Source organism: Mus caroli, chromosome 4 (assembly GCF_900094665.2).
Source record: "Mus caroli chromosome 4, CAROLI_EIJ_v1.1, whole genome shotgun sequence".
Classification (NCBI taxonomy): domain Eukaryota; kingdom Metazoa; phylum Chordata; class Mammalia; order Rodentia; family Muridae; genus Mus; species Mus caroli.
Genome location: NC_034573.1, coordinates 88852926 through 88867301, shown reverse-complemented (window position 1 = coordinate 88867301; position 14376 = coordinate 88852926). Strand labels below are relative to the sequence as shown.

General features: G+C 38.7%; 1 protein-coding gene across 1 annotated transcript in view; it reads left to right on the top strand.

The window, feature by feature from the left end:
* The first annotated feature begins 4446 nt into the window (after nucleotides 1–4446).
* The window catches only part of LOC110293055 (cytochrome P450 2J5), a 33192-nt gene continuing 23262 nt past the window's right edge, over nucleotides 4447–14376 (top strand). Inside the window, exons 1-4 of the mRNA XM_021160819.2 lie at nucleotides 4447–4785; nucleotides 5313–5475; nucleotides 8800–8949; nucleotides 9673–9833. Coding sequence (XP_021016478.1) covers nucleotides 4576–4785; nucleotides 5313–5475; nucleotides 8800–8949; nucleotides 9673–9833 — 684 coding nt within the window. The 5' untranslated portion in view covers nucleotides 4447–4575. The remainder of the gene's footprint in view (nucleotides 4786–5312; nucleotides 5476–8799; nucleotides 8950–9672; nucleotides 9834–14376) is intronic.

Sequence of the window (14376 nt, the reverse complement as noted above, 5' to 3'; positions counted from 1 at the left end):
CAGCTTGTTTCTTGGGACCATTTGCTTGGAAAATTGTTTTTCAGCCTTTTACTCTAAGGTAGTGTTGGTTTTTGTCACTTAGGTGGGTTTCATGTATGCAGCAAAAAGTTGGGTTCTGTCTGTTAGTCTTTGTCTTTTTATTGGGGGAATTGTGTCCATTGATATTAAGAGATATTAAGGAAAAGTCATTATTGCTGTTATTTTTCTTGTTAGAGTTGGAATTCTGTTCATGTGGCTATCTTCTTTAGGTTTGTTGAAGGATTACTTTCTTGCTTTTTCTTGATTTTAGTTTCCCTCTTTGTATTGGAGTTTTCCCTTTATTATCCTTTGAGGGGCTGTATTTGTGGAAAGATATTTTGTAAATTTTGTTTTGTCATGGAAAACCTTGGTTTCTCCACCTATGGTAATTGACAGTTTTGCTGGGTATAGTAGCCTGGGCTGGCATTTGTGTTCTCTTGGGGTCTGTATGATATCTGCCCAGGATCTTCTAGCTTTCATAGTCTCTGGGGAGAAGTCTGGTGTAATTCTGATAGGTCTGCGTTTATATGTTACTTGACCTTTTTCTCTTACTGCTTTTAATATTATTTCTTTGTTTTGTGTATTTGGTGTTTTGATTATTATGTGTCAGGAGGAATTTCTTTTCTGGTCCAGTCTATTTGGAGTTCTGTAGGCTTCTTGTATGTTCATGGGCATCTCTTCCTTTATGTTGGGGAAGTCTTCTATAATTTTGTTGACGATATTTACTGGCCCTTTAAGTTGGGAATCTTCCTTCTTGTCTATACCAATTATCCTTATGTTTGGTCTTCTCATTGTGTCCTGGATTCCTGGATGTTTTGAGTTAGGATCTTTTTGCGTTTTGCATTTTGTTTGATTGTTATGTCAATGTTTTCTATGGCATCTTCTGCATCTGAGATTCTCTTTTCTATCTCTTGTTTTCTGTTGGTTATGCTGGCATCTATAGTTCCTGACTTCTTTCCTAGGTTTTCTATATCCAGAGTAGTTTCCCTTTGTGGTTTCTTTATTATTTCTACTTCCATTTTTAGATCCTGGATGGTTTTATTCAGTTATTTCACCTGATTGGATGTGTTCTCCTGTATTTCTTTAAGGGAGTTATTATTTCCATATCTTGCTTTCTGGTGTGATGGTGTATCCAGGACTTGCTATGGTGGGTGAGTTCAGTTCTGATTATGCCAAGTGACCTTGATTTCTGTTGCTTCTGTTCTTATGCTTGCCTCCTGCCATCTGATTATCTCAAGTGCTTGCTGCCCTCAATATATCTGATTGGCGCCTGTCATTCCTGTAATCCCAGTTGATTCAGAACTCCTCAGAGTCCAGCTTTCTCTGTGATCCAGTGATTCTAGGACCCTGTGAACCTGAGATTCTGGGTGTGTCAGATTTCTTGGCCGTCAAGCTTCCTCTGAGACCCTGAGATCCTGGTGTGACCAAGCTCCTGGGATCCTGGGATCCTGGGATCCTAAGATCCTGGGCATGTTACAGAGCCTGGATGTGGTATCTCCTCTGGGGACTGTAGGGCTGTCTGTTGTGCTCCAAACCAAGGTAGACCAGCATCAACCCGAAGGAAACTGAGGTGTTGGTTGGGTGAATTTCCCGTGTTCTGCTGGCACAAACCCATCACTATTGTTTTGGAACAGATGTGTCCCACTCACCAGTGATTCTAAGATCCTAGGCTTGTTAGGGTGCCTGGGGAGTGGAGAGTCCTCTGGGGACCATGGTACTGCCCACTGAGTTTGGGCCCAAGGTCAAAATATTTTCTTAAAGTCTTTGAGAATCTCATGTAAGTTGTTTTCATCAAATTTATCCCTTTCCAACCTCTTCTCAGATCCCCATTTCCTTTTCATTCCTACTCATTTTTGTCCTCATATTTTATTATTTTTTTAAAAAAATATTAAGTCCAATTTGTAGTATTCATGTAAACCTGGGCATGAAGCACCACACTTCAGTATCATTAAGCTAAAACTTGCCATACTCTTAAAGAAAACCATCTCTTTCTCTCTACCAGCAGCTGTCAGTTGCCAAAAACTCCTCAGCTACATGTGGGATATGATTTCCACCTTCCTTCTCTTTGCAGAAATTTGACTGGCTTGGGTTTGTGCAGGTTTGGCACATTTCTTCATAATACCTGTAATTTTGTAGTACAGCTGTACAGAGAAGATTGCTTTGTTGTAGTCATCCACTAGATCTGGTTCTTACACTTTCCTACAATGGTCCCTGGGACTGAGGACTCTGCATTCTTATAGTCTTTGTATTCTCTCTTTATGTCTCCTCCATTTAAATCCCCATCCTTATCCCAGTCCCTGGCATCCATGGACTCTGGCTAGTTTTGTGACCTCTGTGGCTGTGTCTAATGATTCAATGCTAGCATCAACAAATGAGAAAATGTTACATTTGTCTTTCTGTTCTTGGGTTACATCAGTCAGAATATTTTTCAGCTCTATCAACTTACTTGACTATTTAATAGTTTGTTCTTATGAACAACTGAACAATATGCCATCATATAAATATACACATTTTCATTATCCATTCATCAGTTGGTGGACATATATGCTATTTTCTCTGCCTATAATGACTAGAACATCAATGAACACAAATGTGTAAGTATCTCTGTAGTAGGATTCAGAGTCATTTGAATATGTTCCCAAATAGAAACTATTTCTAGCAGACCTATTTCTAGCTTTTTGTGGAACCTCCATACTGAATCATGTAGTGGCTTCACCAGTTTTATTTTTGCTCACAGAAAATAAGTGTTTCCCACCCTATATTTGTTCAAACATTATTTCTTCATCTTCTTCTCCCCCTTTTCTTCCTTCTTCTCTAGTCTTTCTTTCTTTCTTTCTTTCTTTCTTTCTTTCTTTCTTTCTTTCTTTCTTTCTTCCTTCCTTCCTTCCTTCCTTCCTTCCTTTCTTTTTCTTTTTTCTTTTAGCCAACCTGAGTGAAATTAGATTAAATCTCAAAGGGGAATTTCTCAGAGCAGGGAATGGATCTCAATGGCAATGTAATTGTCTAGTATGCTCAAGGCCCTGGGTTCAAGCTTTGAAAGGGGAAAAATAGTAAGGGAGAGAGGGAATGAAAGAAAAAGTAAGTAATTAGAAACAAGACATTCAATTAAAACACATCTGAGAACCTAAAAATATTCAGTGCTAGGAGATTAGTAAGATCCTGTGTTATCTTTAAAATACTTCCATAAACAGCCATATTTGTCAGTGTTAGTGCTGGGTGACACATAATAATGTTTAACCAGTGTTCCCTCAATGTGAGCCAATGCTATCAAGTTCATCTCCTGCTTATTCTACTTTGTACTATAAACCTGACAAAACCCAACGCCATGTAGGTCCTAGGTCCTAGGCATGAATTGACTGCTGTACTTTAGCTTTATTAATTTGGCACCAAACTGCCTTGTAAAGATCTATATTTATACCCACAAAGAAAAGGTACACGCAGTTAATGAGTCACAGTGGGTACAGGCACTGTTAACTGCTCAAGTTCCTGAGAGTATAGGTCATTTGAGTGCTAAAATCTAAATGGGATCTTTATACTATTCCATCTAATGCTAAGAGACTATTATTAAATGGATAGAAAATAGTAATAGAGTTGGAAGACTGCATGAGAATTGCAAAGTGCTATGTTCTGAACATGTCTTGGCCATAGTAATTATAAACTCATAGTATCTGTGTTTACCTGGTGCACTGGGACTGCATAGGACTATATCTAACAATGTCCAGTCATGGATAGGAGAAGGGCTGAAGGGGCCTTATCTCTCCCTATTTAAATATTGCCTACTGATGGATGCTGGGAAATTCAAGCATCATTACCTTCAGATGTGAGCTCATTGGTGGTCCCACCATGTTCTGTTGAATATTTACATACTTCTGTTCCCACAGGAAACTCTGATTAAACTCAGTGGGTAACAAACAAAATGGTACGCCATGAACATAGAAAAGGAAAAGAAAAACAAAACAAAATGAAAAAAGCCCTAAAACATAAAAAGAAAAGAGAATGTTGATGGGGTCAGAGAGAAAAAGAAGAGTGGCAGAGTGAGAGTAAGTCATAATGTAAAATTTATATATGAAGAACTGTCAAAAGAAATAAGTTACTTAGTAAAACACCATGCCCTGAATAACTTATACAAACTTCATCATCCTAAAATGTACAGAGCATATGTAGAGAGATGAGTGCCCTGAAAAACTCAGCAGAAATGTCTGTTTACCAGGCAGATTATGGTCACTGGGTAAAATGCTGACTGGAAAACAGCAGGTCAAAGACTGGGGTCTGAGTATGAAAACCATAAACCTAGGAATCTCCCTGTCATCCAAAACAGTTCTTTATAAGTAAGCAATTTCCCTCAGTGTGGTCTATTCCCACTCTATATTAACGATATTTAGAAATAAATAACCAGGCTGCTTCACCCAACAGTAGGTATACCAAGCCACAGCAGGGCTTGTACTTGGAAGAGTACAAGGGGCAGGTAAGGGTGGGAATGTCCACTGTAACCCTGTCATAGAAGGCCTACTGTTCCCCATTTTCTTTTCTACAGAGGAGTGTGCAAGGATCCCAAATATGATTATGTTTTTGAGCTCCCTGGTGACCACCTTCTGGGAAGCACTCCATCTCAGGACTCTGGTACTGGCTGTTGTCACCTTCCTGTTCCTGATTAACATCCTCAGAAGATGTCACCCCAAAAACTACCCACCAGGGCCATGGCGTCTGCCCTTTGTGGGCAACTTCTTTCAAGTAGACTTTAAGCAAACCCACTTGGTGCTACAGCAGGTAAGATGAGGATGAGAGTGTTTTATCTGTATCGTGACACTAATCCAAAATTGCAGGGTTGGTGATGTTCCAACAGCTCAGAAAGGAGGACAGGGCTACAGGACTCTAAAGCTTGTTCTGTGAGTCTGCTAAACTCACTACAACTTCTGTCTCTTCCAGTCAATAGACTCCATTATTTTTCCTTTTAAAATGTTGGCACCATGAAAGCAGTACCTGTTTTGTAAACCTGTTCCACTGCTCTGGAGTAGTAGAGTTTTTGTTTGTTTATCTAATCTTGTATATTTTATTTGGTCTATTGTTTCTTAAAGAACTTAGGTCAAAAGGAATCACTTTAAGTTTACATCTTTTTCTATGTTTATTTACTTACCTGTATGGGGGATGTGTGCTCTCCACAGAATAATCTTCATCTGTTCTCACAAAAACATATAGAACTTCATTATAAGCCCACTAACACACATGCCTGACATTATTATATTAGATCCTCAGACATTCACATACTTAACTCTGACTATTGAAATGTTTTACAGTTTGTGAAGAAATATGGGAATGTATTTAGTCTGGAATTGGGCCAATCACCAGTGGTGGTTGTATCAGGACTGCCTTTAATCAAAGAAATGTTTACCCACCTGGACCAAAATTTTGTGGATCGCTTTATGACACCGGTTAGAGAACGAACCACGGGTAAAAATGGTAAGTTTCTGTCGTGGATAGCCCTGGGGCTAATTATATTTGATGGTAATTCTATTCTCCTGTGAGTGGTTGCGAACAAGGAATGAGTCAGCACTCAGGTGATTTCCTGTAAACCTGCTTCCCACCTTAATTTGTAAAATAAAGGGGAGCTGATGATTGGGCAGATAAAAGGGAAAGTGGAGCAGAAGATGGGGGAGAGAAGAAGGAGAAAATAGAAGAGGGAGAGGATTACAGAGGAAGAGCAAGAGGAAGAGGAAGAGGAAGAAGAAGAAAGGCAGAGCAGAAGCACATGGCCTGGAGGAACTGCAAGTTCTAAGGGATCTCATAGAAGAAGATGGTAGTGTAGCCATAGAGCTGTCCAATCTAGGCACACTGCATGGATTCATATTAATTGTATTATGTTTTCATTCCCGTGGCTTAATTAGGTTGGAGAGATTTACTGTAACAAGTTTATTGACCACAGTAATGTTTACTTTATATTTTTTATGGTGTATTACACTTACCTTGCCATCCACAACTGTATAAGAATTGGTAAGAAATTCCATTGTGAAACATTGTCATTTTAAAGGAAGCTGCCTGCATTTCCTGATGGAGAGCCATGTGTTGTTGGCTTCTATGAGGAATTGTAAGTAGAAAGGTAATAAACAGGACCACAGAGTGCTGTCTGAAATGCCTTAAATTTGTAAAGTAAAACAGTTATGTTTAAGGTGTTTTAGTTTAAAGTAGAGATAGAGAGTCAGTATCAACAGTTATTATTGAAGATTGTAAGGGTTTACAATGCTCAAATTAAGGTGGATGAAAGAAGAGGTTTTCAACCTCATGTTGAAGATTTCCAGTATTTCAAGATATGGTAGGGAGTGGGTGAGGGAACACCTTCTTACAGGCAAAGGGGAGGGGAATTGGGTAGGGGGTTCATGGAGGAGAGACAGGGAAAGGGTATAACATTTGAAATGTAAACAAATAAAATGATTAAGAAAAAAAGTAAGTAACTAGTAAGTTTATATAACCTCTTTCAAGACTATTGCATACTTTTGCCTGCATTCGATGTCTCCTCATAAGCTAGTATTTCCATTTCTTGACGTCTTTTCTAAGTTGTATATATACTTATATAGATAATTACATGCATGCAAAGTAAGGCATGTGAGAGAACATGTGCATGTATTATTCATTCTGAGTTTGGTCATCTTCTTTAATTACACTTTCCAAGAGCACCAATTTTCCTGACAATCTCATTTTACTTCGCAGCTAAAGAATATTCTAGTTTGTATATTTATTGCCTTCTCATCTCCATTAATCTGTTGACACTCCTCTGGGCTGGTTCCATTTCTTTGCTATCACAAGTACAACAACAATAAACATGGGAATTAAAATATATCTATGGTATGTAGGTATGGTGGTTTGAATGTATTCATTGCCTAGGCTCATATATTTGAATTCTTGGACTTCAGTTGGTTGAAAAGTTTGGGAAGGATTAAGAGATATTGCCTTGTTGGAGGAGTGGTGATCACTGGGGATTAGTATTGAGGGTTCTAAAGAACATAGTATTCCTAGATATCTCTCTCTGCCTCAGGCTTATGTCTCAAGGTATCAACTCTTAACCACTGCTCCAGCACTATACCTGCTTGTCTAATGTCATGTTCCCTGCCATTATAGTCATAGACTCTAACCCTCTAAAGATATGAACTCTTAGTCCAATTCTTTTTTATATATGTTTCTTTACTCTAACTGATTTATCACACCAATAAAGAAAGAATTAATACAGTAGTTATATGGTATTCTCTGGGTATATTTCCAGGAGTAAAATATATAGGCTATAAAGTAGACCACATTAGCTATTTGGTTTTGTACTTTCAAATATGTCATTTTTTTCTTCATTTTTTTGTGGTGGATACAGGCATAAAATGTACTTGATAGAGAAAGTGGAAACCATACAAGATGGTCAATTGCTTTAGAATAGCCAGTCTAACTGTAAGAAGTCCATTGAGATATATAAAATTGGCACAGGGCAAATGCTTAAGTATAATATAGCTGAACGATGCTTTTATTTCTGAGTTCATTAGAAAAGAAAGTTATTATTTAGTTTTTAAATGTATTACAATTTGGTAAATTTGGTATAAAGAAAATATATAAATATTGACCAATAGTACCATTGAAAAGGAGAGGAAAGACAGGTAAAAGTTACGAGGGGCCATGTAGGGTAAGGTTGAAAGGTCTTTCTGTATCTGATGCTAGGAATGGCCTTTTACTTGGATATCAGAGGCCACACTGACATTGAAGAATATTGTAAAGCATTCTAGAATTAAAACAAACAAATATATACAGAGAGAGAGACAGAGACAGAGACAGAGATAGAGAGACAGAAATAGAGAGAGAGAAGGAGGAGGAGGAGGTGGTGGTACAGGTCTGCCTTCAAAGGATTGTCTGAGGAGACACCTACATCTTCTCCCTTCTCTTTCTTTGTTTCTTTGTTTCAAATATTCATCTTTCTTGCCTTCTGAAACCATTTATATAAAATTTAAAGTTTTCCTTATGAAGACTTTCTCCTGTAAAGCAAGAGTATATACAGTATATACTTTAGTGTACTCTTGGTGTCTAGTGAAACATAAATCCATAAATCATTACTTAGAATTATATGACTTTTGACAAAAGCATGGTCTTGGCATCAGGATCCCCTGAGTTTTGCATACTTATTTGGAAACTAGCTGTTCTAGTTTGCTTTCTATTGCTTTGAAAAACACCGTGATCAAAAGTATTTGAAAAAAGAAAGGAACATTTTCTAAATATGCATTTGAATTATAGCTCATTATTGAGATGAGTCAGTGTAGTAACTGAAGCAGATGCTGAAGTAGAAACCATGGAAGAACAGTCCTTACTGCCTAGCACACTGGCTCTTGTTCAGATAGTCTTCTTATACATCTAAGGCCCGTGTACACAGGAATGGCAGCACCCATGTTGGCCTGTAGGCTAGACCATCATACATTTATCATCATTCAGTAAAGTTTTTTCATAGACATGAATAAAGGCCCATCTGTTTTACACATTTTTCCTATTGTAGTTCCCTTTCCATGGGTAACAATAAAATCTAACCAGGACATCCATCAAAAAATTTGGACCTTGGTGGTGCTGACAGCCTCATGGAGTTTCTGTTTTAAATGACATAGAGAAACTTTACTGAAGTTCTTGATGCTCTAAGATGTCAGTAATATTAACCATTATGTCCATTGTTAGGGATTTTTGCATACATCAGTTCTCATGTCTTTAGTATTTGCTGCATGTTTATATAATAGTATCATACTGTTGCTATAATGAATTTTCATCTTGTAGGATTAGTCGTATCTAATGGCCAGACATGGAAGGAGCAAAGGAGGCTTGCCCTGATGGCACTGAGGAACTTTGGATTAGGAAAGAAGAGCTTGGAGGAGAGCATTCAGGAGGAGACCCATCACCTGGTGGAAGCCATAGGAAAGGAGGGAGGTAGGCATTTCAAAGGGCATGTCTAGGATGACATGAAGAGATTTTTATTAGTAACTATTATTCTGTTGTTCTGACATAATACTTGACAAAATGAAATTAGTAAATGAAAAGTTTATGTTGAATCAAACTTTAAGCACCCTTAAAGTCCACTTTGGCAGGGAAGATTTGGAGGTAGGAGCATAATGTAGTAGGTCCCACTAAACATAGAGTCAGTGCTCATAGAGGGTACTGATGTTAGTTCTCTTTCTCATTTTGATTTAATCTATGACCCTATGAGAAGTCACTGCCTGCATGTGAGTGATTTTTCCCTGCTTCAGATAAACTTTTCTGGAATAGCCCTCACAGATGCAGGAGTATGTTTCTATTGGTAATTCTAAGTCCAGACATGTTGCCAATAAAGTGAGCTATTATGGTATTTGTTCCAGGCTTTGCACTCGACTAGGATCAAATGGTGAATGTCTTACCACAACTATGTCCTGTAGTGCTGCAGCTAAGCCATAAAATAGATCAATAAGCACATGGAATTTAACATCTGCCCATCTATCTGGCTTCTTAGATACTGGCAAAATCCTTGATAAATTCAGCCCTATGTAGAATTCTGTGGACACAGCTTCTTATATGCTTCTTTGTTATGTATGTTATAGATCACATAGAGTCAAATCTCTATAGAAAATAGAAACAAATAATTATGAAGAACACATTTTCCCCTTTCTCCACCTCCAGGACAACCTTTTAATCCTCATTTGAAGCTCATCAATGCTGTTTCCAATATCATGTGCTTTGTCACCTTTGGGGAGCGCTTTGAGTATGAGGACTGCCAGTTTCAGGAGCTGCTGCAGTTACTAGATGAGACCATGCATTTGATGGGTTCACCAGCAGGCCAGGTAAGTAGAAAGACCACTTCTCCTGACTTGACTGGGGATCTGGAGAGCATTATTGGTCATAGAGTCTTCATTTATGTTTGCTTTTTTAAAATCTAAGATATATTTTTTAAACTTTTACTGTTTTTTTTGTTGTTGTTGTTAATTTCACAACATACAACCCAATCCCAGTTATTTCCTCCTTCCGCTCATAACTGCCTTCCACCCTTGTAACCTCCACCACAATGGAGAAAAAAAAAAAAAAGAAAACAAACTCAGGTTGTAGCAGCTATAGTTGCATCATAGTGTGTCCAATGGTATACCCTTTTGCCCATACATCTTTTCTTGCAAATGTTCCTTGCAATGACACTTTGTTCTGGTATGAACCCTCTGGCTACTGATACTCTGTCAATACTGAAACCTCAACTTCAACTCCTGTCAGATCCCCACTGTTGTCCTATGCCATGGAGAATCTATAGATATGGATCTGTAGGAATGTCTCTTTCATGCACTTCAATAGTTTATCTATGGGGTAGAGGTTGGGGAGGGCTAATTCAAATCCCTGGGTCTGGGCCTAAGATATATCTGAGGTGGTAATCTCACCAGCTCTTCTGTTTTCATGCCCTCAGTACTGATGGACTCCCACCCAATGAGGGCAAGCTGTACCCTGATGCTCAGTTGAGGTGCAGTGCCTGCTCTCCTGAGTCCTGCAGCTGATAAGGGTCATGGCCAGTCTCCTACTCTCATAACCCTAGGGCCAAATCTCCTGCCTTCCATAAGTGATGAGGATCAAGAGAAGGGAGAAGAGAGTTTGTGGGCACCACAACACAGTAGACAAGAGACAGGGCAAGCTCTCCCACGCTGATGACCTCAATGCCAACTCACCAGCCACCCCCCATATCAAGAGCCAGCTCTACTATGTGCACAGGCAAGGTACAGGGCCTACTTTTCTGAGTGTTGTTTTCAGTGGGGAACATGGTCAGTTCTCTCACTCATGACTATGGGCAGTGTTCTTGTCTGCCATAGATGACAAGGGAGAAGGGAGGTGAGGAGGGCATCTCTTTTTTATCTGTTCCACCACACAACAGAAACAAGGCAGGGCCAGGTTTTCCTGCCTGCAGTATCTGACGAATGGCAAGGATGGTGGAAAGCATCTCTCTCTTGTACACACTGCCCTCATGGTAAACAAAATGTGAGACCAACTCTCCCATGGCCCTATGCTTGAAGCCAGCTCATCTGCCACCAGGGTCAGCTCTACTGTGCTGCCCAGTCAAGGTACAGGGCCCACTATCTAAAATGCTGTAGATGGTAAGGGGTAGGGAGAGCTCCCCTACTCTCATTACCCCAGGACCCTGTCTCCCACCACACATAATTTTTTTAAATGTAAATTCAATACAAATTCTTGAAAATACTCAGTTGACATTAGGATTCTCAATAATATGGAATATTATATCAATGTTTCTCTTTTTTTCCTACTTTGTAAAATGTTTGTTTTTAATTTGCATTCTTCCCTATCACCTTTATGCCTACAAGGCATCAGTGACACTTGGTTCAGTGTGCATACCACACTCTACCTGCTAAGAAGCACTCAAAGGTCAATAAGATATATATATATATATTAAAATAAGTTAACTTTTTAGAAAAGATATTCATTAATTGAAATATATGTGTCCAAGGATGAACACATTTTATTCATATTAATATTTACATGACATAAAAAGCAAATGCAAATGTGCCTTTTATACTTAAAACTATCACAGCTCTCATTATTTAACATAAGATGATTCCTTTTGATCCACTACTTGTTATAATCAGGTTTATATTTGTCTGCTACTAATTGATAATGAGGACTTCTCAGTCATACCTCATACTTGTATTAAAATAAGATTATTTTACCAAGTAAACATGACTGTGGTGCAAATTAACCTGGAATGCTGTATAAAGATGTAAGTATTATTACTTGGCACACATAGCACAAAATAATCAGGGTTGAAATGATTTTGCTAGTATGAATCAAGAGAATAAACATCAACACCGTGATTTTAGCAGGAAAGAGTTCCCAGGCTTCTTTCACAGTGTTCCTCAAGCTTTATCTCACAGAGTTCAGTATTTCAGAACTGCAGGACCTTTAAATTTAGTGTCCAGAGGTGATTCCAGAGAAGCTTAGTCAGAATCCCGAGAGTTGAAGACTGATCATAGACTCTCATAAATATATTACTGCATTAAACTATCATCCCATGATGCTCGAGGTAGAAAAAGTATCTATGTCAAAGTGTTTCTTAAACATGCTCAAATATTTGAGTATGATCAAAATAATTGGGATGTTGGGCCACCTATTGGCGTGTCAATTTTCTCATGTTAGTCTATAAAGTAGGAGTACATATTATCTAAATACCTTCCAGCTCTAAAGTCTTGTAAAAGCAGAAATTTTGAAGTCCCTAAAGAAATGCAGACCAAGAAATTTATCAAGGTTGGAAAATTAAGTAAAAAGACACAGAGCAAAGAAGAAAATTGAGATTTGAAAGGTATGGCAGTGGTGGTGGTAATGGTGTGTGTGTGTGTGTGTGTGTGTGTGTATGTGTGTGTGTGTGTGTGTGTGTGTGTGTGTGTGTNTGTGTGTGTGTGTGTGTGTGTGTGTGTGTGTGTGTCTGTGTGTCTGTGTGTCTGTGTGTCTGTGTGTTAGCATTTAAAAAGCCAGGTAAAATTTGAGACACCCTGGAAAGGTCATGAAGTAACACAGATGCTGTCACACACACACACACACACACACACACACACACACACACACACACCTAAACCTGTGAGCATATACCTAAAGACATGCACACACATGTATTTATGTTTATAAACACATAGACACAAATATGTACACAAACATGAATGCAAAGCACACACATGCACATTTAGAAATACACATATACTACTCATACATGAACACACATATAATTTTTTTCTTGACATAAATTGACAAAATAAAATTATCACAAGAAGCTGAAAAAAATCGTTGGAAGATTTAAATTGGTTCCAGCTCCTTATAATTTTTTTGAAATTGATTTTTGCTTAATGGTGTTGTGATCTAGTTTGAAAAGTGCTTTATGTGAAATAAGTCCTATGTGAATGACTTTATAGCAAACATAATGTATGTAAATAATAACTTTCATCGCATTCAATTTGTTTTTGCATGTATGTAGGCCTGTCTGTGTGTGTACATATCCTTGAATATATATTTATGTGTGTGTGTTTAGTTACACATATATTAGTCTGAGAGCAGAGTGTGGAAGACTATTTTGAATTTATTCCTTAGGCATTGCACATACTACTTTTTCATGGAGGGCTTTACACTGAACCTGCAGCTCATGAAATCCACTAGAATAGCTAGCCAGCAGGATCCAGGGATCCACTTGTTTTCCCTTTTCAGCATACACAGTTTGCAGGCACACACTGCCACACTTGGCAGTTTTTGTTAGTGTCAAGAATCTGAACTAAGGTTCTATGGTTATTCAGCAAGCACTTTATCAACCAATCTACCTACCAGCCCCTTATTTTTATTCTTATGTCATTATTTTTTTTCTCTCGCTTTAGGGTTCTGGCCAGAGTTTATAGTATGCTCAAAATTTCTACAAATAGAGTGGTTTAATTATTGCTTCTTTTTCTTCTGTGAATATGTACTCTATATTATTTGCAACAAAAATACTAGACACAGGGAGTTGCCAGAGCATCTGCTGGAGACATCTTGGTTCCTGGACTCCACCGAGACTAGTGAGAGTGAGGACTAGAGAAGCTAACATATTCTGGGACAGGCAGGAGCCACAGAGCTTCTGAGGCAGACCCCTTTTCAGGCTCCAGACATCGAGGCACCTTCCCTGCCAGAGGAGAGGTGTCCGCCCTGTCTGAGAGGGCTTTGACAGAGTACCTGAGGGAGACATCTTGGTACCTGGATCCCACTGAGACTAGTCTGCACAGGTGTGAGTGTGGACTACAGAAGCTAACAGCTTCTGGGACAGGTCCTGTTTCAGGCCTTCTTCTTCTGCCAGGAGGCAAGTCCGAATGCCAGATATCTGTGCACCTTCCCTGAAAGAGGAGAGCCTGCCTTCACAGAGTGCTCTGACCATTGAAACTCAGGAGAGAGCTAGTCTTCCAGGTCTTCTGGTAGAGAATAACTGAATCACGAGAGGAACAAGCTCTAACTATAAAATAAGCTCTATTTTTCTATAGAGAAAACTATAACAACTAACTCCAGAGATTACAGGATGGTGAAAGGCAGACTTAAGAATCTTACTAACAGAAACCAAGACCACTCACCAACATCAGAACCCAGCACTCCCAACTCAGCCAGTCCTGGGCACCCCAAAACACCCGAAAACCTAGACACGGATTTAAAGGCATATCTCATGATGATGGTAGAAGACATCAAGAAGGACTTTAATAACTTACTTAAATAAATACAGAACACTGCTAAAGAGTTGCAAGTCCTTAAAGAAAAACAGGAAAACACATCCAAACAGATGATGGAAATGAACAAAACCATACTAGAACTAAAAAGGGAAATAGACACAATAAAGAAAAC